Genomic DNA, 25,756 nt, shown 5'->3' with positions numbered 1-25,756 from the left:
AGAAGCTACAGGTAATCTTATTAAACTCATGGCCTGATATAATGTAAGAATTAAAATAAACAAATCGCTCACGGCCGCTGTGCCGGAGGACTCGGGACCGCCGCCCCGCCCCTTTTTCAAAACCTCGGGACATACGCGCGTCCCGGGGCTTGCGTGCGCCGCCGAGCCAATGCAAAATAGGCTCGGCGCGTGCAGGGGTAGGTTTTCGGGGGTTACGCACGTATATTACGCGCGAAACCCTTTGAAAATCTACCCCTATATATTCAAAAAATTAATAATACATGAGAAGAATTACCTCATACACTGTTTACAATAAAATATTGTTGATAACTTTATATAATATTAATCATTGTATCCCTTCTCATATATAAACTAATCATATATTTTTATGTTTTCTGATGAAAATAAAAGTCAACCAGTCTTCAATAGTGGTTTTTTTAGGCCATCTCAATAAACAATGTTCTGATACTCAATGCAATCTACATTTCGAAATGGATCTTCTTCAGGAACAGCAAGCTTTCAGAGATGCTGAACCATTATGGCCATTAGTCTTCTTCATGTTAGATATTACTGGTTACCGTTAACATCTACCGTGAAGAGGAATGTTGGCCATGAGTGATTTGTTTTAGTTGCTATTGTGGTTCACTCTATGTGGGTGTGTTGCAATTACCGCTCCTGAATGCCTCTCTCTTACCTCCCTTCCCCAGATGCTGGCTCTCTCCCTTGGTGCAGTCTGGGGAAGCCGTCAACGCTTGCCTCTCCTCCTCTTCCATGGCCTCTCCTTCCAGGATGCTGCCGAGTCATGCTGCTGCCCCCAAGTAGCGCTGAGTCGCCTTTGCCAGCCCTGCTCCTGCGCAGCCCATCCTCCGTGCTGCTGCTGTCACCGCAGACCTGTGCAGCTGCTCTGCGGCAGGAGAGACGCCATCTCTGCCTTCTTCACGGCCCGAGGGCCTCCCACTTCTGCTTTGCCAATTGCTCCTGCCCCGGCACCTACCTCTCTTGAACATTTAGAGAGAGATCACAGCGGGAAAAGCCTCCGCGGCCCTTCCTGATGATGTCATCCAGCCAGCCCTATAAAAGGTCTCTCCAGTCAGTCCCTCAGTACCGTCGCAAGGAGTTGCTTTGTCCCTGGAGTTCCTGTACCAGCTCTTTGTCACTCCTTCAAGGTCTTCTTATTCTTGTGTACTAAAGGCTGCTTCCTATTTTGTGTCCATGGGAAGAGAACTTCGTGCACGTGGTCCTCTTTCTACTCAAAGACTGCAGCGTTTGAAAGGGTGAACGCTTCAGTTATGGATATATATTTCCCTTCAGATATGGATGTCCTCAAACAGTGGGGCCGATGCAATATTTGTGCGTTGAAAGCGGGCACCGAACAGTCAACGCCTGCTTTCCTAATGCGCCCCTCCTGGGGGCGCCAAGCAATATCTAAATTAGGCATCACGTTATCAAGGAGGCCGCGAGTGTCGGCCATCCGCCGGCTAGGCAAACTGACACTGAATTTATCAGCGGCGGTTTCCTAAACGGCGCACAGCCGGGGGTTCAGGAAATGGACACTTGTCAACTGAGCGTCTGTTTCCTGCACCCGACTGCCGGAGCTTTTTTTTTTTTTTAATTATTTTTTGAAAGATTTGTTCCTCCTACTTAATATTGCAACAATATTAAGTAGGAGGCCGTACAGAAAAGCAGTTTTTTTCTGCTTTTCTGTACTACTTTTAGGAGCGCACAGCAATTAACACCGGCTCCAGGCAGGCGTTAATTTCTGAGCGCAAAAAGGTGCGTCCTAGACGCACATTTTTTTTTTTTTTGCATTGGGAGTGAATAGCTAATAGCCTCATTCAGATGCATTTGCATGTGATGAGCGCTATTAGTTTCACTCCGCGTTGGACGCGTGTTGTGGAGGCACTAATCCCCTTGCATAGAGGATTAGGTGGCGCCTATAGTTGAACGCGGGTTATTCAGTGCGCTATTGCATCGGCCCCAGTATTAGTGTAATTAGTGAAGGAAGTGCAAATGCTTCATTCTTGCCTGTGGTTTCTGCATTTCTTCTGAAGTGGCATTAGCTTGCTGGAACTGGTACAAGTCTGTTGCTACTTTTCTTTTGTGTTCTCAGCAAGATTTTTGCAGAGCAATATAATATAAATCAAAAGCGTCTGCTGTGAAAACCATTTTGTACACTGAAATCCAGAATGGCAGAAAATGGGGAGAGGTTTTGTCTTAATTTGGTGAAGGAAGGTTCATGGCCATAATACAATTTGGCACCGGATGACCCTAAAGCCGGTGTCATTTTTAAAGGGAAGGCAGAAGGGTAGGAGCTGCTGGGAATTGCTTTGCCCCTTTCTGCACTGAAGGTAAAGATGGGAGCCAGGAAGTCCCTGGACCTGGCTTATACTGAAGGGGTGGAGACCCCAGTTTAGCTCAGCCTGGGGAGGCCCTGGATTATTTGCAAGGGGCGGGGGAGCAGATGAACCTGGAGAGGCCCCGGTCAGGCTCCAGAGACTTCAAGCAGTGGTGGGGGGAGCCGGGGACCAGAAACCCCCCCCCCCCCTTTTTGGGAGAAAGATGATTTGATAACACAACATCTAGGCCCGGCTCCACCATTCAGGTTTGCAGAAATTGACCAGGACTTCATCCTCAGTCTTCTGGTGCCACTTGAAATGAACGCGCTGGCGGTGCCCTCGTGAAGACAATTTCAAGCAGCAAAGAGGGTAAGACTCGAAGAAAGATGGAGGGGGATTTTCAGCAGTATTAGTCTTACTTTTAAAACCCAAAAGAAATGAATTGTATCTTTTTCTGTTGTGTTTTTAGTGGTAAAGTGTAGGTTGACCTATGACATAACGGAGAAACTTAGACTGAGGGTAAAGAAAGACGGAGGGCCCATCTTTACTAGGGATAAGCACAGGGCTTAAAGTTTTGTTTATTTTTTCATTTTGGATATTTTTTTTGCTTTTCAATTTATTTAATGTTTTTTTTTCTGATTCAGTTAATTCCCCCCACCAAAAAAATACATTAAATGACCCTCCTCCCCCCCCCCCTCGAAAATAAAGCAAAAGAAAACCACTTAAACTCCTTCTGCCCTGCAAAGGGAAACCCAAGACCTAGGTCCATTAATGGGGTCCTGGCATCTTGGAAGGCGGGAGTGATGCCTGCTCGCTCTTGTCCCCGCTCTTCACTCTTTAAAAATGGCACTGGCCACCCACTGATTGGTGCCAAACTGTCATCACTTTGCCATCTGCTTAAGGTAAGGCAGTGCCATTTTGTACCTCCTTCCTGGGCCCAGCTGGGGATTCCTCAAGCCCCCTCCAACCCCCACTCCCAATTAAAATGTTGACATCACGTTAGTGCCATTTTCAAAGAACGAAGAGTGAGGGCAGGAGGGAGCAGACATCACCCCTGCCCCTTCCATGTTGCAGGATTCCCATAGACATGGGAAGCAAGGGCTGGGGAAGCGCCTGGTCCCAGGCTGGGGGTTGGAGAGGACCCAGGAGGCAGAGCTGGGTAGGCCCAGGTGCCAGGCGGGATTTGTTGTGGCAGGGGTTGGGCTCAGAGGGGGCCCAGGGAGGCCCAGCCAGATAGTCCCGAGTCAAAGGCTCCTGCTTGCCGGGTGGTAGTGGGGATTTTGGGCCTCAGACATGCATGTCTGAGGCCAAAATCTGTGAGAGGCCATTTTCACTTTGTTCCATTCAGAGCGAACCGAAAATGTCCTCATTTGTCCCGTTTAGCAGATTTTGTTAAAAACGAATGCACATCCCTACCATCTACTAAAGTAGTGCAGACCCTATTTCATCTTTGACTTTATTTTCATTCCCCCACTTACGATCGTCTCTCTATTTGTCTGATAATTTCTGGAAGGCCATTACCGTTTTTATGGTCCATCCGGGGCATTCACACCTCTGTTTTGTGTGAAGAAATGCTTCCCTTCATTACCCCATTCGTTTCTGGTGTCCCCTTTTCCTAGAACTTCCTTTATAGCAAAGGCAAAAGGTTTTTTTGGTTTTTTTTAGTAGTTCAAAGGTCAAATCCTCAAGTTCAGATCCACCGCCCCTCCCTTATCTCATTCTTTCTCCTTCTCCCTCCCTCTCCTTATCCTCTCTCACTGTGATTACTTTAGCCAAGCACTAACACAGGAACCTGCTTCCTGCCAAAAAGCATCCCTTAGGATGCACCGTCAGTCCTAGATGCTCAGAGCTTTAAATATTTCTTTTCTCCTAGAAGTCTGGCTAGAAAGGAAAGAGAAGAATCTGCAGCATGCCCTAACAACTCGCAAAATATCTGCTCGGCCCTGCACCACGTAAGACATTTGACTGTGGATTTCACTGTCTTGGGTGGTGGTTGTTCAAACAACTGAAATCGTATTTTTCGCCAATTCTAGTCTGCAGCTCTGTGGAGATATTAGTAATTATTTTTAGTATCGTGCAATCATTGTTGTGGATGAAGCCCCTTAAGAGGACATCCGGGTGTGCCAGTTGCTTAGTAGGCTCCGAACAAGTTTAATGCGACTGATTTCTAAATGACAATGCAAATCTGCAAACTTCTTGAGCCCTGGTAATTTGTCACCTTAACACATTTTGAGAGTAATTTTGAAAAGCCATTTTCCCATGTAAATGGCTGTGTCCCCATGTAAAAAAGGCTGCCTGAAAAGAACCTATTCTGTAATACATAATATAGTAAATTGGGGCTGATAAAGATCCAAACGGTCCATCCAGTCTGCCCAGCAAGTTGTCTGGGGAAGTAATTGCCACTCCAAGCAGGTTAACACGTACCTTCTGGTTAAGGGTTAAGGGTAGTAACTGATGCTCCGTGCAGGTTACCCCATACCTTCTGTTAATGGCAGTAACTGCCACTCCATGCAGGTTACCCCCATACTTTCTGTTAAGGGCAGCAACTGCCGCTCTGTGCAGGTTATCCCCCATGCCTTCTGTTAAAGGTAGTAACTGCTGCTCCGTGCAGGTTACCCCCAGGCCTTCTGTTAATGGCAGTAACTGCCACTCCATGCAGGTTACCCCCATACTTTCTGTTAAGGGTAGTAACTGCCACTCCATGCAGGTTACCCCAATGCCTTCTGTTAATGACAGTAACTGCCGCTCCATGCAGGTTACCCCCATGCCTTCTGTTAAGGGCAGTAACTGCTGCTCCATGCAGGTTACACAAATGCCTACGTTTCCGTCTTTTATCCTCGAGGGATCCTCTATGACCATCCCATGTTCTTTTGAATTCTGTAACCGTTCTTGTCTTCACCACGTCTTCTGAGCGGGGTAAAATTATCTGTGGTGATCAACAACATGGTATGAAGCTTACAGTGCCTGCTTCTAATTCTCCAGCTACTCCCAATCCTTCCTACTTACTGAACTCTATAGAAAATCTATTTACTCTATCCCAGGCACGTTCTTTTAGGGCAGACAGTGAAAGGGTTAAGGATTTGTTTTTGTTTGAAATTAAGTTTTTCTTTCTAAATAATTTTTATCAGTGACAGAACGGTACGGGTAGCACAGTACATAGAGAAACATATGCCTATTACAAAAATAGATGGTAATATCTCATGGGTTAATGAAACTTCCTGTTTCATTTTGTGTGGAAAACAAAAAGAAAAGCTTTTGTTTTGTTTTCCTCACTGAAGAGCCATCAGGTCCAGCCTGGGCTCCCTTCAGCTTGTTGCAAAAATTAAAAAATTCAAAGACTTCCCTCCCAGCGCCCCAGCCTGCCTCCCCTTCTGGATGCGTCTTTACAGTCCAAATGAGGTAGGAACGATCCCCAGTCACGTCAGCCCTATGGGTCGGTATTTTAAAATGCCACTGTCCGGCCCTGAGGCCAGAGCCATTTTGTTGTACAAATACAGAGGGGGAGAAATGGGGAGCTCGTTCCATGCCACAAAATGACGCCGGTCTCAAGACGGGCCAGCACCATTTTGAAATAAAGGCCCAGTGGGGCAGGAGCAACTGGAGCTAATCACCTGCCTCGTCTGGACTTTGAAGAGCATCAGCGTGGTAAGAGGCTTGCAAGGGCCGGTTGCAGGCCTGGGAGGCCTTGAATTTTATACATTTTGAGGCACTAGAGTTTTTTTTGGCAGGGAAGGGGGGGGGGGGGTTCCATTTCATTTTGCTTAGTTTTGTGGGAGTTTTTAAATTTGTATTGTTTATTTTATTTCAGATAAACAAAACTAAATTAAATTAACCACAAATGAAAAGAAAAAAGAAGAAATAATGAAAAAAAAAATGTGGGTGCTTGTATGAATGGAACGTACTACAAATTCCTTACTCCAAAAACTTGTCCTTGTAAAAAGGGCAATGGGGAATATAAGGGGGTCTCTCTACACAGTTTTATAAAGTATTCACATTGTTAAGGATGCACATTTGTTTTGAAATGAAAGGGAAAAAATGTAACAAAGTTTCCAAAAACCAATTCATTTTTAAAATGAAATGAAAAAAAAAATGAACAAAATTAAATTTGTTTTTCATTTCATTCAAAAATAAAATTGGACGTGCCGCCAGCAGCCACTCGGCCACAGCAAAACCCTCACTGCCACCAAAAAAAAAACCCTAGCCTCCCAAAGAGCCCCCTGGATATCCCTTGCCACATCTTTCCCCCTATCCATGGGTCTTCCCTGGGCAGGAGTTATCCCCAATCCCTCCTGCCCTGCCTTGCCTGGTTTTCAAAATGGCTGCCATACAACCCGAGGTCAGCGCCATTCCGTTGTATGGCAGTTACCTGGGTGAATGCCTTCAAAGATTGCCCTCCCTATATTCAGATTTTTTTCCAGCTATTTTTGAAACATCCTTTTAGTTTTTTCTCCCCAATGCTAGGTATTCCTGATGAGGACCAGCTTCTTTCTCGCTCTCTTTACTGCAAATGAACAAAGTGCTGTGAATCAAAGCTTGGGGCTATGCCGGTTCTCTATTCCTTGAACTGCTCTGGGAAGTTTCTATAAAGCCTTTGTGCCTCCTGCATATTGCCTGCCAGAGCGCATATTGCAGGGTACAGAGTCTTAGCACAACAGCTGGCCTCATGAATATATTAACATTTGGGAGAAAAGGAATTCATAAGATAAAGGCCATCTTTAGACAGAAAGTCTTCATCTTCGTCTGTCTTTGGGTGCAATTGTATTGCAGTTTGCAGCCTCTTGCCTTAAAGTGGCAGAAGCTTATCCAGCTGAAGATCTTTCAAAAATTGATGTCAACGTTTATTTTTCCCTCTATACCGTCTTTAGATGAGAGCTCAAGTTTTGCCACTCAAGAAATCAAGATCGACCTGCAGTGATAGGTCAGGATTTACAGTTCCTTCCTATCAGTAAATCTGTGTCAGTGGATTGCAACAGTTCGTAACTTGGCATCTCTTGCACCCAACTGATTACATTGCAATTTGTACACGGGAACGCCCCTCAGAAACTTGAGGGTTACATCCTTACATATGACTCCAGTAGGAGTGCTAGCGCATAGGGGCGTGCGGGTAAAGAATTTTCAGTTCGCTTCCTTTGGATCCATTTTCATGGCGATTTATTTTTGTTGTTGTTTTTTTGGTTCATTTCATTTGGGATATTTTTTATTGGGTTCATTGCATGCATTCTTTTCATTTTTGATAAATGGTGCATGCTATTTTGAAAACAGCGCACACTATTTGCATCAGTATTGTGAAAAGCCGCCAGCTCCCCAGCATCCCTCTTACAGGCTGAAGACTCTGCAGCAGCTGCAGGTCGGATTAAGGTTGCAATAGAGGCTTATTTTCAGATGCAAACACAAACCAGCTCAAGACAAGGAAACATATCCTTTTCCCTGACACTTTCCTTCCTTCCACCTCACGATTTAAAATTGTAATGTTAAGGGGATCCACCAATCCCCTTGCACCCTACCCCTTTAAAGATGTTGGCCTCCCTCTCACCAGAAGCCACAATGCTTTACCAGCACCCCTTTCCTATCCATGTAAAGTGCAAATCAGTGCTAATAACTCCTCTTCCGTCTCCCAAGAAATCCCATCTGAAAATCATCCAAAACCTAGATGGGAGGACACAAGCTCTCGTCCTCCCGCTAAGCATTCAACATTTCTCTGACAGCAATGCTCTTAAGAGTGAATTTTCAAAGTGGTTCCCACATAAAAAAAAGAGTAGTATATAGGCGCATAAGTAGCACGTACGTGCATGTATAAATGTCAGGGTACATACGTATTTTCAGTTTTGCGCAGAATTTTTACAGGGGGAAGAAAGGGGTGGTCTAGGCGTGTTCCGGGGCCGGGATCAGTTGTAGGAGATATGCACGTATGCGTTAATGAACTTGTCTGTACATTTTTATACCTGCTAATTGACTGGTGCATGTTAAATCCGACTTGTCTGTTGTCTGCAGTCTTTAGACGGGAGGGCTGGGTGAACTGATGCTAGAGGGTCCAGGGGAACTGGAGAAGGCCTGGGTGAACTGGTTATTCCAAGTACTAGTGCAAGTAAATATTTTCAAAGACATATAAAAAGTACCTGCCTCCACGTTAATTCTGGGTGTTCATTCGCATTGTGTCAGAATTATTTCATGCATAAAATATGACCACAAATGTTTATAAAATGGAGAGAGAAAGTATGCATTTTCTTGCATTGGAAATATACTGAATCCTGTGGGCTGGATTTTAAAAGCCCTGCGCACGTAAATCCTCCCGGATTTACGCTCGCAGGACACTCGCGCGCCAGCGGCCTATTTTGGATAGGCCGCTGGCGCGCGCAAAGCCCCGGGACATGCGTAAGTCCCAGGGCTTCGTAAAAGGGGCGGGAGGGGGCATGTCCGGGCGTGTCTGGGGTCAGGGGGCGGTCCAGGGCGGGTCCGGGGGTGTGGCAACGGTTCGGGGGCGGGCCGGGAGGGCGGTCCCGAGTCCCCAGGCACTGCGGCCTGTGCCGGGGGATGCCGAGGTGGCGCGCGCAAGTTACGCCTGCTTCAAGCAGGCGTAACTTGCACAACAAAGGTGGGGGGATTTAGGTAGGGCTGGGGGGTGGGGTAGATAGGGGAAGGGAGGGGAAGGTGGGGGGACACGAAAGGAAAGTTCCCTCCGAGGCCGCTCCGATGTCGGAGCGGCCTCAGAGGGAACAGAGGCAGGCTGTGCGGCTCGGCAGTGATTTTGCGCAGCCTTGCGCACGCCGACCCCAGATTTTATAAGATACGCGCGGCTACGTGAGTATCTTATAAAATCCGGCGTACTTATTTAAGATCTACCTCAGCGTGCATACTTTTGGAGCAGAAATACATGGTTCTTTATACGCTGTACAGCTCCCACTCCACAGTTTATAAAACACTAGCATTAATCTCTCTGCATCCACTTAAGTGCAAATGGTGTATCATTCATGGATAGGCTGAAAAATTGGATTCAGAGCAATAATAGATGCTAGGAGAGACAATTTTTCCATTTGGGATAAACAAATGCAACTCCCTCTTGGTGCAAAAGTCCATAATCAAAAGCTGTCAAGCGGGCAAGTTATCCAGATAACTTTGACTAATTGTTCAGCAAAATGTTTGTCAGTCTAATTGTTCCGGGTAGCTGTTTGTGCAGACCAAGTTGTGCGCACAAATTTAAACGAACAGCGCTCAATTCGGCGCTATTCAGCAAAATATTTTAGCTCGCCCACGCCATGTCTCCAGCGCCATCCCCTTTTAGTCCAGGTTACTTTGCCCTCACAAAACGTTTGTATGCTCAGAGTTACTCGGACAAATGGGGTACATTTATGTGGATAAAGCCGATTTTACCCAGTTACATCTTTTAAATATGGACCTCTCATGTTCATATTTAAAAAAAAAAAAAAAAGATTTTGCACAGATATTACCTCCCCATAACTTCTTTCAGCACAGATGCATAAGGAGGGTAATTTCCAAAGCAAATTACATGCGTAAATAGCGATTTATGCATGCAAATCGGCTGTCCTCCCTCAATAGGGATAATGGTACGCTGTTGCTTTTCTTGCATTTACGGCAGGAATTCCTAAGGGCCTGCTCTGTCCACTATCAGATAATGACCCACGGAGATAGCAGTTTCACCTCCATGTGCATCATTTTCCAAAAATGTACTGTCCGCGCAAAAAAAAAAAAAAAAATAAATAAAAAGGCAGGTGCAAATGTCTGTGGCAAGTTTCAGAGTAAAAGCACATGCAATAGTTATGCAATGAAAATTGGTGCAAAGCCCAATTGTTGCAATACGGACAGTGGAAATGACCCCCATAAAAATCAAGTTACATGTCTCCGCTCTCAGGTTAGAGAGAGAACAAGGACCTTTGTGGTTAAGAAGAAAAACCTTTTAAAGGAACTTAAAAATGCAACGATTGAATAAAACTGCTTGTCAAAGGATTTTAATAGGAACAGAGCAGCATTGTGGGATCGGGGTATTCTTAATTTAAGTATCTTGCTGTAAAAATGACAATGGTTGATTGACCAGTAATTGCTAGAATGACTGGTTAACTGCTACCAGGGCTATGTCTGACAGAGATAAATGCTGAATAATGTCATATCCTTCACCCTACAGTGAGTGTTTTCTCCTATAGCTCTCCTTGCCACTGCAGACTGCAGATATAATAGCGTGCAATGCATCCCTTTCTAAAGCAGAAAACACTTTATTCTCTAAGTTCACTTCTAACTGCCTATCTCCCCTATAAATTTGTACCATTTTTATTCACAGATCGACCTGCATGGTGTGTTCAAAACAATTTGTCTGCTTTTGCCTGTATGGTGCTTTTATCTCTGGACTCTTTCTCTGTGACTCTTGAAGGTTTAGCAAAGACAATGAATGTACAGAATACATCCAGACGTCTCCCAGGCAGGAGATAGGTCCTGATGCCAAAATTAAGGTTAAATATTTGTGCAAGCCAGTCTCTCTTCATTACCATCTGCAACTTCATTAAATACCAGTATTCGTACACACAAATAACTTTATACATTTCTCATTCTTCTACTAAATTCTTGGGGGATCATTTTTGTGACCTTGTGCACAAGCGGCCCGATTTTAAAAGGGCTACGTGCATAATAAACGGGGGTTCCGCGTGTGGCCAGGCCTTGTGTGTGCTGCGCGCATTTTAGAACAGGCCTGGCCACGTGCCTAACTACCGTTACGCGCCAAAGGGGCGGGCATGGTCTGGGCAGGCCAGGACAGTGACATTTTGCGCTGTCCCGATGACATGTGTGCTGGCAGCTGGCCGGCGCGCAACTTACTTCAACTCAGGACATGAAGTAAGTTGCAAAATAAAAAAGAAAAGGGATAGCTAGGATAGATTTAGGGGTTTGGGTGGAGAGGGGAAGAGGTAGGAAGAGTAGGGTTAGGGATAGGAAAGTACCTTCCCAGTCCGCTCCTTAATTGGAGCGGACTGGGAAGGAACTGGGGACCGGCTGATCGTGTCGCCACGCGTAGGTTATAAAATTCCCCCCTGCGCACGTGTGGCCATCGGATTTTATAACATGTTCGCACATGTTATAAAATTGGCACGTACATCTGCGTGCCCCGGGAACCGCTCGTGCGCTCCTTTTAAAATCGACCCCCAAGTGAGCCAGCAAATGCGCGCATAACTCACTCTGGGTTTTTAAAGCAGATTTACATGAATAAGCTCACGTTGGACATTATCCCTGCACAACTCTATGCAGACAATTGCAGCTGCTCCTTTGGGTGCGCATGGTTTCGCCAAAAGAATTTACATGTTTGCTTTTTAAAATTGAAAAGTACACTCGTGTGTCCTATCCGCATCCAGATCCCAATCTTTTGGTCTGCATGCAAAATTTATTGCATATGCAGTGTGTATTCAGGTAACCTGCAGATTGGCCGCATAATTTTGTAGGGGGCCATTTCTGTGGTTACTACACTGCTTTACCTGCAGAAGTAACTTTGAAAATTACCCTCCAAAAAAAAATGTTCCGAAAGGGGATAAGAAAATGAGTGAAACATAAGTCACATTTATTTATTTACTTTACAAATTTGCATACATTGAACAAAGATGGAGCAAGTTACAGCTCCTTCCGAGTGCAATTGTAAACCTTGAATAATCAAAGAAACATCAAAAAGCGTTTCCCTAACTAGATGCCTGTCTCAAACGCTTGCAGGAAAAGGTGTGTTTTAATACGTTTTCTCAACCTTGGAGTAGGAGCCCCATCGACGTAATATTTTACTGGTCTGCATTTTCATTTCTACTCTTCGTTACCTTTTGCAAGGAAAAAAAAAAGTCCCCTCCTTTCACTTTGGGTCTTCTTGATTGGATTATGGCAAGGTCTGCTAGGGCTGCAGCGTTTGTGCAGTAAGAGTATTGTGTACTGAGTTAGAACTGATAATGAATCCTTAGGCTGAATAAAAGTATTGTTTCCTTCTTCTCCTCTGCTGCTAAGTCTTGAGATTTGTCCTGCTTTCAGGAACATCCTTCTTCTAATGACTTTCCAAACAAGCTGTCATTTTGTCTTCCGAAGAACAATTACAGCTAAGGCATGCTACAGGCGCAATGGGCTAACTAGCTTTGACGAGCAGACTAAAACTGTGCTCTTTATGAAGGAACAATTTTCCCTACAGACCTTACTGGGACCTTCACTTCCAGTGTTTATTTTATTTTTCCCAGGAATTTCAGTGTTTATTATAATAAACAGAAATGGAAAAAAATCAATGCAAAAAAACCCCCCAAAACAAAACAAGCTATTCCCCCCCCCCCCCCCCCACTGAATTTTCTCCCGTTTGTTTCATTATGATAAACACTGATACATTCCCAGGGAATATAAAATAAAAATTGAACACAAAAGATCCCTACCCATAATGGAAAAAAACCCCAACCCTTTTGTTGATCAGGCCCATATATGAGGCTGCCTGTTTAGGTTTAGAGGCCTATTTATTAAAATAGCATGTTATTGCCACGCATCCTAAGCTGGGATTCGCTAAGAGGGACGTTTTCTTACTGCCTGCTTCGCTGCAGTCCATGGGTACCTTTTTGCCGGTGGATTCTGCACCAGTTTGCAAAGTGAAAGTCAATGTGTGCTTTCACAATTAAAAAAACTAAAATTGCCTAAGGAAAAAGCATCCTCTGGAGCTTGAGCTTCCTTTTTCTGCAGGTACTTTTCCAGGTCTAAAACAAAGTGAGCACTTTTCAAAATAAAAAAGTATACTGTGTTGTGCAGTCTCCACTCGAAACCCCCCCCCCCCCCCCCACACACACACACACACACTAAGACGGTAACTTTCAAACCGGCGCACATTGGCGCATGGATGCAGCTCGAGCCCAGGGATGTGGCCCCTTTATAACATATGTACACACGTTATAAAATAGCCTGGCCGCATGCGCCAACTTTTAAGTGGGCGGCCGCACGTGTGTGCGCGAATCCCACTTCCGCAGTTTAAATCGGGGGATTTTAAAAAGGGCGCGCGCTGACGCCCTTCCCGGTTTTACCAGCTCATCCCCAGTTAGCCCACTTAAGAGATAGGTCCTCCAAGTTTAAATGACCTTCTCTCCCTCCAGTTACCCCCAGCCCTTAAAACTCTGTAGATCCGCCTATTTTTTCTTTATTCTTTAACTTACACATCATCCATAGTAGAAGTAAAGCCCTGCAGCAGCAGGGGGCCTAGGCGTGCACCCGGTCCCGTCAGTGTTTACGTGCTCATCTCATGTTCACGTTCCGAAGCACCCGTGCCCCACCCAGGCCAGGCCTACACCCTGCCCTTTTTGAAAACTTTCGAGATGTGCGCGCTTCAGGAGAGACGCAGGCATCTCTGCAGCTTTTAAAATCCGCTCGGCGCACACAAGCCCGACATATTCGCGCATCCCCTAATTAATTCGTGCATCGGGCTTTTAAAATTCGCCTTTACCTGCTGTTTTCCCTGTGGAAACGGCTTTCAAAATGGCTCTCCCTAGGCTTCCCAAACCTGTCCTGGAGGATCCCCAATCCATTTGGATTTTCAGAATATCCATAAGAAATACGCATGAGATAAATTTGCATACATCAGGTCTCCAATGTATGCAAATTTATCTCATGCTTATTCCTTGCGGATATCCTGAAAACCTGCTGGGGGGGTCACCAGGATGGCTTTGGGATGCCCTGCTTTAGAGAGAAGCAATAATCCACCTGATAAAAGTGGCCTACCATGCCTTTTAACAGAAAAATGATCTACACCTCTAGAGGTGTACTTAAAGGTTTGCATCAACGGTGTCATTTAAAAAGATTTCTGTATTAACACTATCCACATTAAATTTAAATGAGCTCAATAGCATTAATTATGTATATTTATTAGCTCATTGAAATTTTAATGCAATAATCCATTAGAGATGTTCATGCAAAATATTTTCAGTTCATTCATTTGGTTCATTTGGTTCAATGATTGCTTTCATTTGGTTTAGGTACAAAAAATGTATTCATTTTTTGAGTCATATGCACTTTTGGGAATTGGCACAATATACGCTGCTTTTACTTGCTTAACTCCATTGAAAATTACTCCAAAATGCATTGCTTTCTCCATTGAGAAACAAATGCCCAATTATACATGTAAAAACCTTTTGACAATTCAGTCCTATGGAGTGAATTTTCAAAGTAGTTACGTGCATAAAAGTCGCAATTTTCATAAGCCATTTACACATAGAAAGTGCATTTATGCACATAAAGCCCAGTTTTGCATGCGTTAATACTTTAAAAAAATTACCTCCATAGTACTCTGGGCTCAATAATTGGGATTTTCTCTTCATTTAATTAAACTTTCAGGCAAGCATCAGAAGGAAGAGCACTCCAAGACATGAAGAATAGGGCAAAGTGGTACCAAGTGTGGCATGAACAGCCCAAGGCACCTTGACAGAGCTATGAATGCCCAAACGTTCTGTGGGAGGAGCAAAGCAGCATCAAGAGCGGCAATACTCCAAGGCACTATGAGAAGGCGGAAAACAACACCAACCAGTGAGGCAGGTGGCCGCGACTCACCTGCCTCACTGCGGGCCATCTCGACCTCGTCGGCGCCGCCCCGCCCGGGACCCAAGCCCCGCCGACCACCGAGATTGAGGCCCTGCCTCCCGGCGCTACGACCCGACCCGCAGACCACGTGGGACCCGATGCCACCAATTCAACAAACAGTTAGTAATTGAAAGCCGCGCCCCCGGAAGAGAATCAACCTATTAGACCTAGAGGAGAAATCCTTTAAATTCCAGAGACAACCAGCGGCGTCGCGCGCCAGGCGTCGCGCGCCCGAAGGAGCGCGACCTAAGGGGCCTGCCCCTTAGCGCGCCCCTTGGAGCGTCCCAGGTGATAACACACACCAATACCGCTAGATCCCTGTCAGAATAATTCTAGGTCATGACAACGCCCCCAGATACAACCGGACACACTACAGCCTAGTCATTAGAGTGCCAAGTATTTCTCAAACAAAACCACAAACAATCACCTTTACCAGAATTCAGCACTCGGCACTGCAATCTCCAGCACGCATCCAACTCGTCTGCCATCAGCCACTCCTCTAATCATCATCCAGCAGCCACTCCTCCAATCATCATCCATCAGCCACTCCTCCAATCATCATCCAGCAGCCACTCCTCCAATCATCATCCATCAGCCACTCCTCCAATCATCATCCAGCAGCCACTCCTCCAATCATCATCCAGCCTCTTCCAGAAGCCACGCACCTAAACCTCATACAGCAAGCTCTCATCCAATCACACACTACTATCAAACCTTCTACAACTCTACAACACTACCAGTCTTCGAACTATCATCAAACCCATCCTGCTCTCACCTCACTCAAGACTTAATACTCTACTACAATACAGCACACCAGTTACAATCTGACCACAATGCTCATGGGCCTCCCAATTCCTATCCTCCAGCACAGGAACTTTCTCACAGGAAAACATTCTTTGATCTCACGCCCACCCACCTACAAATCACTTATCCCCATCATGATTTCCCCGTTTACCCAAACTTTAGGCCTAGCTCTTTTTTCTTTGATACTATTCAACGCTCAATCGCTCTCCAAGAAAACACTAATACTCAATGACATTCTCTTGGACAAAAATCCGGACTTCTGCGCCATAACTGAAACATGGCTTAAACACACGGACACCGCACTAATAAACCAACTTCCAATTCAAACCTACGATATCTTCTCGATCCCTAGAAAGAAGAAAAGGGGTGGAGGTATCCTCCTAGCAGCCAAAAAAGAGCTAAAAATTACCCAATGCCCAATTAACTCACCTTCAAAAATAGAAACAGGCCTATTCAAATCTGACAGTCTACAAATCCTTCTAATCTATGCTCCCCCAGGCCTTCTGGAATCCGATGCATCACCCATACTAGAATTAACAACAACTTACCTAAATCTGGAGCACCCCGCCATAATATTGGGAGACTTTAACCTACACGTCGACGACCCCATTCTCTCAACTAATTGCGAATCTTTCCTAACCGCCATGTCGGCCATAGGCTTCAAGCAGATCATAAACAAACCAACCCACAGAGCAGGTCATACCCTGGACCTTATATTTGTAAACTCTAACATCTCTCAATCAACTACACCCAAATGCCAACCTGTTCCATGGTCTGACCATACTGTAATATCTTCCGCCTTTTCGCTAGAACAAATAAGCAAAAAACCTGTCCCACAACCTGAATTCATATACAGGAAATCGTGCACATCCGAGGAATTACACAATCATCTTGGCCCAGAACTCCCACTTATAGACACCTCTTCACCCAACTCAGCCCTCCACTCTTGGTCCAAGATAACAGAAACAGCAGCTAATAATCTCTGTCCTCTGGCAACAAAAAAACTCGATCACAACACCTCCAAAAGACAACCCTGGTTCAAAGAAGAACTTCAAAAACTGAAACACTCCCTCCGACAGAAGGAAAGCAAATGGCAGAAAACACCAACACAGACTTCCCTATCTGCTTACAAACTCGCACTCCACCAATACAAAAGCACTACATTAAAACAAAAAGGGACTTCTTTGCTCAGAAGATCCACCATATTATCTTTGATTCCAAAGCCCTCTTTGCCTATGTATCTAATTTAACGCAAACCACGACTCCTGACATCCCTGCCAACCTAGCACAAGAAAAAGCAGAGGAGCTGGCCCTCTTCTTTAGCAACAAAATCTCCAACCTAATAACACAGCTGAAAACAAACACCTCAACGCCATCCAACACATACTTCCACCACAACAAAAACATCACTCTACAATCCTTCGAACCCATCACTACTACGGAGATACTTTCTACATTGAAGAAAATGAAACCTTCATCTCACCCATTAGACCACATCCCATCCAAACTTCTCCTGCTAATACCAGACACAATCTCCAATGCTCTGACAGACATCATTAACTGTTCCCTAGCACAAGGAATCTACCCGGACGACCTGAAAACTGCATCCATCAAACCGCTCTTAAAAAAACCTAACTTAAATCCTAATGATCCTACTAATTTCCGTCCTATATCCAATCTCCCTTTCATAGCCAAGGTAATGGAAAAATTAGTTAACTCCAGACTCTCAGACTACCTCGAGGAACATAAAATTCTGTTCCCGGCCCAATATGGCTTCAGAAAAGCTTTAAGTACTGAATCACTACTAATTTCCCTGACCGACTACCTCATCATGGGCCTGGACAAAGGTCACACTTATTTACTGATCCTCCTGGACCTCTCAGCTGCCTTTGATACGGTTAACCATTCCACACTGCTAATACAATTAGCAAACATCGGAATAACAGGAACAGCTCTATCGTGGTTCAAATCATTCTTAGAGAACAGAAAATACAAAGTAAAAATTCACAACAAAGAATCTCAACACTACTCTTCATCTACGGGAGTTCCACAGGGCTCCTCCCTTTCACCAACGCTCTTTAATATCTACTTGCTCCCTCTTTGCCAACTGCTAACTAATTTAAACCTTAAACACTTTCTTTATGCAGATGACGTCCAGATAGTCATCCCTGTCAAAGAATCCTACACACCAAACTCTTGAATTCTGGGAAAATTGTCTTAAAAAAATTGATGGACTCCTCTCCAACCTTAATCTAATACTAAACTCTTCAAAAAAGCGAACTCCTCCTAATTTCATCTGAAAACAGTAACATCGACACAAATCCTCCACCCAATTTACAAGCTCCACAAGTAAGAAACCTGGGAGCTATCATTGATAACAGATTAAACCTTAAAGCATTCATAAATCAAACTACTAAGGACTGCTTCTATAAACTCCAAGTCTTAAAAAGAATAAGACCACTCTTCCACTTTCAAGACTACAGAACTATTCTGCAATCAATAATATTTGCTAAACTAGATTACTGCAACTCCCTGCTATTAGGTCTTCCTTCATCTCACACTAAACCTCTTCAGATGGTTCAAAACACGGCTGCGAGAATATTAACTAACACTCGGAGAAGAGACCACATATCACCAATCCTCAAAGACCTGCACTGGCTGCCAATTCACTACAGAATCATATATAAATCCATAACCACTATCTTCAAAGCTATACATCAACACTCTCAGCTCAACCTTCAAATTCCTCTCAAAAAATTTACGTCCAACAGACCAATCAGAGAATCCTATAGAGAAACCCTACAAGTACCACACTCCAAATCCATGAGGCACATAACCACCAGAGACAGAGCTTTCTCCACTGCAGGACCAACACTGTGGAATTCCATCCCACCAGATTTGCGACAGGAACCCTGCCTTCCCACATTTAGGAAAAGACTCAAAACGTGGCTATTCATGAAAGCCTTTCCCGAACTAAACTGAACCTATTCCATTATTAAATATTAAATAGTCGCTCAGACTTTGCCTTAATCATGGTAATTAACATCCCTACCTCATAAGGGCAATTCATTAATGCTTCAAGCACATTGTCTGACATATATACTCTCTCTATTTAATCCCCTGCTTCTTTTTCTATGCTCCAAGTTGTATTACTCCCTTGTTTTATTGTAACTGCATTCCTTAGCCTTTCTCTTGTTTAATGTGTTAATGTTTTATCATTACTATTATCATTATTTATTACTATTATTAGGATCAATGTTATTTTTTACCTTTTTGTTCCCTATCCACTTGTTAAATGTAAACCGGCATGATGCGATATTTATCGCGAATGCCGGTATAGAAAAACTTTAAATAAATAAATAAATAAATAAATAAATGAAGATTCCAGGACACCTAAAGAGGGGCTAAAGACCCAGAGAACAATGTGATGAGCAACCTAAGACCAAAAGACCAGCAATGCAGCACCAATAGTGGCATGAACACCCTAAGGCACCATGAGAGGGGGAAAGCAGCACCAATAGTGGAAAGGGTCAAAGTAGTAGGGATGTGCAAAGCCTGAACCTTATGGTTTGGGCTTCGTTTTCGGCCCACCACGGGAAATATCATATTTCCCATGGTTTGGGCCTTTGAAATTTGGGGGGACTCGACTTTCAGGTTAGTACGCACTAACGGGGTTAGCACACTAACTCCCAACAGTGCGCACTAACATTTTAACTCCCGTTAGTGCGCACTAACCCGAAAACGAATTTTTCCCGAAATTTCGGGGTCCCCAAACCAGGATGAATTAGGCAATTTTGTTGCCTAATTCATCCTAAACGAATGCACATCCCTACAAAGTAGCAACAACAGTGGTATGAAGACACCAAGAATAAGACAACATGAGAAGGGCAAAGCAGTACCAGTAGTGGAATGAAGATTCTAAGGCCCCAAGAGATGGGCAAAGGGCAATGATAGCAGTGGCATGAACAGCCCAAGGCGCCAAAAGGCCGACAAAGCAGCACAAACATTGAAATAAACACCCCAAAACACTGTGAGGTAGATTAAAAGCCTTGCGTGCGCAAAAAAGGTCACATATGTGCGGGAGCTATGCAAATTTTAAATAGCGGGAAGGATGTATGCAACATCCAGAAAAAGTAGGCAGGACATTCTAGCACAACCTTTAATTTTCCTCAGCCCAGCAGATGTAACTTTGCTACAGCTCCTCAGTAGGAAGAGAAAGAGACTCTTTATAAGGTTCTTATGGCCTGGATTGGCCACTATTGGATGCTGGGCTTGATGGACGCTTGGTCTGATCCAGTATGGCAACTTCTTATGTTCTTATGTAAGGCTCAGCCTGACACTCAATATATGGATCTTTGTAAGGGGAGCACTTTGTTTTAGGGTGAGTTTTCGGGGAGGTGGGTTGGGATTAGGGGAGTGGTGTTACAGACACATTCAGAGGCATTCATTGCAAAATTGAAATCATTAAAGGATTTTAGGCCTTGTAAGTGATGCAAATCCTAACAAGAGGAGTTAATTTGTGCCCTGCAGTCTCTGCTAGCTGCATTGTAGAAATCAAACTCCTTTTCATCACTTGTAAGGTCTAAAAATTCTTTAATGATTTCAAAATCCAGCAAATTTAATTGGGTTTTCTTTTTGTTTCATTTTGAAATAAAACAAAATGGAGTACTTCGGTGCAGTTTTTCATGCTGTTTCAAAATGAAAGCACATCCCTAGTTAGGAGCGCTGTATACGGAATGCAGTCCTTTAATCAAACGCCATTCTCCCTTGATTGAAGAGGACACTCCTGCACTCCATGCGTTAACGAACTGATGGTTTGAACTGTGTATACTGTACATATTTAGTTATTTCTTTTACTAATCACTTTGAATTCTTTATTAATTGAGTGGCTCATTTTTGCAGTTACAATTTGCACATTTATGTAATGGTTAAGAAAATATAAGGCCAAGGATATTACTCTCACACCTAACCTGTATACAGGAGGAGAAAAAGAAAGGCTGACATACGTCACTGATGTTCCCAAATTCCAAAGTTATCCCATATATATATATATATATATATATATATATATATATATATATATACGTGCCAGTGTTAGATCCAATGTCAGGCTGAGTTTGCTAGAGCCCCATAGCACTCCTGAAGGGTGTGAATACAAGACAGCGACACTGCCGTACCGAGCTGAAGAAATTACTGCAGCTTCACTCTGTGTAATTATTCTTAAAATATATATGTGTACCAGGTCTTAAAATGCTATCTCAGTTTGGTTATCCCTACTCTTCTGAAGAGAGAAAAATACACAGCATGCTTCTGTCTTTATTCTGTGACACTGTCATTAATACCTGGGAGCTACAGATCAGTCAATTTAATGAAGACGGGTAGCCGTTGCTATTCTTCTACTATTGTCTGCTTCGGTGTACGGCTTTAGCAAGTATATTATTATTGTTCATTTCTCGGAAAAGAATATTTCCCTTAACAAACAATTACCATCTGCCCACTGTAAGCACAAATTAGCCTCACGTGACTTTAATAAAGGTCGTATCCCATACATTTTCCTGGAGTTGTTCTGACATTGTGGGGCATTTATCACTGAAGCATTGTCTTTCTACCTTAGGAAGACAAACAGGCTAAGTTTACTCGCTGTAACCTTCCCTCTTTCCCACCTCTCACCCCCATATATATCTCCAGATCACCCAAACAGGTAGCACTGGGCCAAGATCAGAGAGTGAGTGGTCAGATGCCGATGCCCTCCAGATATAGGGCTGGCATATTTGTCTTCCTGGCATCAATGGAGTGGATCTGCAAAGGCTGCCTGAAGTGCCATCTGATGTGATGCCAATCCTTCTCCTCCTCCTAGCAAATGCTCTTAGTTGGAAGTCGTGCGAGGTTATGGGTCAGTTATCTTGGGTGTTTTTGGCACAGCCTCCAAGATGAGACATCGCCTGTCTGCTTCAATTCCTCAATGCTTTCCTCCTGGCTCTTCATCCTCTACTTTAGACATCTGAGTGTGGTATTTTTATTTATTTATGTTTTTTAACGCTCCTTTCACCTCATCTCCTGGGATCCAGACGCACCTCTGCTTCAGCCCTCAGCACTGACCAGCAGCACCATCTGTCAGGCTTACTTTTGTACAGGTTTGCAATAAGGGAACTGAACTGTGAGGATAAGAAGGCTGCATATACTCAGTTTAGTACATACTTGCTCATTTTTTTTGTGTGGCGTTTAGTGCTCAAGCAGATATAGCACAGAGACCCACCCTATACTTGGCGTAACAAGCTAACAGCATCTGTGCCCAATAGAAGTTCATTTTTATCCTGTGCACTAAAAATGTAGCACATTCCCTTTTGACATTTCACCAGACAGTATACCGTATGCCCTCCACTAGAAAATACAAAGTGCCCAGGGACCCCAGGCAGGGTACAAATATATTTGTATCACATGATCTGACGGAAAACTGGAAATTAATTTTTATGATCTAGGCACTGCAGTCCAGGGAAAATAAGCTACTGCTTTTCAGTCAACCAATATGATATCTCATTTGTATATTTTTCTTTAAATCAATTAATTATCCAATGTTTGTAATTTTATCATTTTAGTTTAAACATTTTTATTGGTTTACATCATTTTTAGGTAAAAACAAAATCCAAAACTTACCTTTAAATAACCCATTCTGTTGCTATTTTCCTGATTGATTATTCTTACATGTATGTGTGTTTATTGTTTTTGCTGATGTTGTAATGTTGAGTTTATTTGTTTGACTGTTCAATATTTTATGTATGGTAATTATGTACTCCGCCCCGAACCAAGAAGGGGCAGGTAATAAATATGTTAAATAAATGAATTAATTATGCAACTGAGGTCTTTTGTCATATCCCCCTTGGCCAAATTTAATCTTTGGCGGAGATAATCAACTCCAGTCATCGAGTGGCTGCAAACAGGTATGGTTTTCAGAATAACCATAACAAATATGCATGAAATACATTATATCTGTGTGCATTGCCTCCATTGTATGCAAATATATCTTATGCATATTCATAGTGGGTATCTTGAAAACCAGACCTTTTGTGGTACTCCAGGATCGGAGTTGCCAACCCCTTGATTTATGGCAGTGATATTCACTCCCATCCCTTGATGGCCACAACAGGTCAGGTTTTCAGGATAAACCTAGTGAATATGCATCAGAAAAATTTGCATACGATTGAGGCAGTGTGTATGCAAATCTATCTCATGCATATTCTTTAGGGATATCCTGATACCTGACCCTTTTGCGGCCCTCAAAGGCTGAGATTAAATATCACTGACCTATAGTACGATCAACCAAAGTAAGATATTATTTTGGAATAGGCATTAGGTATTATCATATACACAGGCAATAAGAGGATATAGAGGCACATTTGTTTTCACATGTGTCATGCATATCTTTGAATTTATAATTAAGGTTAGATTCAATAACTAGATACTGTCTATGCACCTATTACATATGTTAACAATATCAGTATGAAAATAGTTCTACAGAGGAATTCTGTTGACATTATAAATCTTAAGACTGAAAAGTAGTGTTGTTCATAGAAAACATTTTTTGTTTCATTTACAATTTCAGTTCATTTATCTCTGCGATTAGTTTTTTTCATTTTTAGTTCCAAAATTTTATTCATTTATTTAGTTCATTCATTAAAGTCAATGGAGGAAGCAATGCATCCTATTTTGCTCTGTAAAATTGGGGTTTTCTATCCAAGTTTAATGGATCTTGCAGGTGGGCATCAGCAGCAGAGGGAAGAGCATTGCAAGACACCCAAAGTGGATTGAAGCAGCTCAAACAGAGTTATGAACACCCTAAGGCTCGAAAAGAGGGACAAAGGGCACCAACAACAGTGACATGAAGACCTCAAAGCACTGCAAGAGGGAGACTTCATCATGCACAGTGGCCTAAAGCCAGAGACAACTCCGGAGATGGTCCATGCTGGTCCTGATGTGCAAATCGGTCCTCAGACCTGGGTGTAGGGCAAAAGACTAATTCAAGCATCTAGAAGCCAAAAGATGATGAATTTACTATCTGTGGGTAGAATGAATCCAGAGGAAATCTCTGCAGGAGGTCTATAGCAGTCCTGATGTAAATTCCCTTTGGCATTCATGTAGGAAGGGACCAGGGGGTGGGGGTTAAGGTTTGGAGATTGACTTCCCCTTTGCTGTGACTGTGCTGAAGTAAAAACACCATACTCGGCAAGGCAACAAGCGCCAATTCCCTTCCCATCTGCTGCATGGAGGTAATGTGGCATAGAGAGGCCTGCCTCCTTGATTTCCTTCAGATTGAGCTTCAGAACTTGGATGGCATTATGCTAGTAGTGGATCATGGCTCACAGGGATCAAGCCTTCGGTTGGTTTGCTTGGGAATGCAGCCTAAAATGGGTAGAATAATCCATCAAAGGCTAAACATTGGATGAGACCAATAGTAAGTATCATAAGGAAATCTGAAAAGAACTTTGAAGAGCAAGTCCAATAGGGCATGGAACCATTACAGTAAATAGATAAAGTTCCTGCAGTAAGTCCCAAGGATTCAAGCCAGCGGTATGGTTGGTTGGATTTTGATGGTGGATCACCTGTGACATGTGTAACCAATCCTGACACCCAAGGCACTGAGTAAAAGCCAAATCAGTAGGAGTGGAGTGCAAGTCACCAAGAAAGGGACAAAGCAGCAGGAACAGAAGCTTTAAAATACTAAAGCATCAAAACAAAGTGGCATCAAAACCCCAAGATAGAGTGCAGGGTGACATAGGAAGCATAAATGCATGAAGACCCCCATGGACCATGAAAGATGTAGCAAGTGTGCAAAGCGTTAGATGAGTGTGGTTATGGTAATGGCATGATTGTCATTACCTTTATGATGTTGTTTGGTCAAGCCAAAGTGTACTGTGGGCTTTTGTAGCCTTGATTCTGAGTGGCATTATGTGAGTGCCCCCATATATTGAAGGAGACCAACAGTCAGTAATTATGATAAAGGAATTTGAAAAGAGCTTAGAAGGAACAGAAGCAAAACACCCAAAGGCCAAAATAAAGACACAGGCAGCAAGAGTACTGACATCAACACCCAAAGCCAGTGATTACAGAGCAAGCCAAGAAGAAGATTGACATCAGCACCCTAAGATACTGACTGAGGGGTAAGCAAGGAAAGAAGAAGACTGGTTCGTACAGCACATTGGCATTAGCCTCAGGTCACCAGCACCATTTTGAAAAATAGTAGTAAGAACATACATTTAATGCTGGGTCAGACCAAGGTCCATCAAGCCCAGCATCCTGTTTCCAACAGAGGCCAAACCAGGCCACAAGTACCTGGCAATTACCCAAACACTAAGAAGATCCCATGCTACTAATGCAATTAATAACAGTGGCTATTTCCTAAGTCAACTTGATTAATAGCCATTAATGGACTTCTCCTCCAAGAACTTATCCAAACCTTTTTTGGACCCAGCTACACAATCTTCACTAAGCACATCCTCTGGCAACAAATTCCAGAGCTTTATTGTGTGTTGAGTGAAAAAGAATTTTCTCCGATTAGTCTTAAATGTGCTACTTGCTTACTTCATGGAGTGCCCCCTAGTCCTTCTATTATTCGAAAGTGTAAATAACCAATTCACATCTACTCGTTCAAGACCTCTCATGATCTTAAAGACCTCTATCATAGTAGTAAGGCAGGAATGACTGGGGATTAATTCTACCCCATTTGGCGCAGACAGATGAGGTAGAATAGTGGGGAGGGGGCTGGTGAGGTAAAAAAATGAAATAACCATTTAAATCAAAAACACCTATGTGAAGGTGAAAGTGGCTTAGAGGAGATCATCATACCCGCAAGCTTCTCATGGCTTTTGGTCATCACGCAGAGTCGTAATTAAGAATGACAGTGTCGGGATCTTCACAAACCTGCATGTGAAAAATTGCCATTGGTTTCTCTGATGAATTCCTTTGATGCAGTTGAATAACGAAACTCTGGTGCCTGTGTAAGGAGATTTATTACAAAAAGACCTATCGCACAAAGATGAATAACGGCTTTTTCT

General features: G+C 43.5%; 1 protein-coding gene across 1 annotated transcript in view; it reads left to right on the top strand.

Moving 5' to 3' along the window:
* LOC115096804 overlaps window positions 1–24,833 on the top strand; it is an 84,532-nt gene extending 59,699 nt beyond the window's left edge. The window contains exons 2-3 of the mRNA XM_029611935.1: window positions 14,661–16,862; window positions 24,676–24,833. Of these exons, the coding sequence (XP_029467795.1) occupies window positions 15,737–16,862; window positions 24,676–24,833 (1,284 nt within the window). The 5' untranslated portion in view covers window positions 14,661–15,736. The remainder of the gene's footprint in view (window positions 1–14,660; window positions 16,863–24,675) is intronic.
* Window positions 24,834–25,756: the final 923 nt, after the last annotated feature.

Source organism: Rhinatrema bivittatum, chromosome 8 (genome assembly GCF_901001135.1).
Source record: "Rhinatrema bivittatum chromosome 8, aRhiBiv1.1, whole genome shotgun sequence".
Taxonomy (NCBI): Eukaryota; Metazoa; Chordata; class Amphibia; order Gymnophiona; family Rhinatrematidae; genus Rhinatrema; species Rhinatrema bivittatum.
Note: the sequence above shows the minus strand (reverse complement) of the source record. Positions and strands in the feature narration are given on the sequence as shown.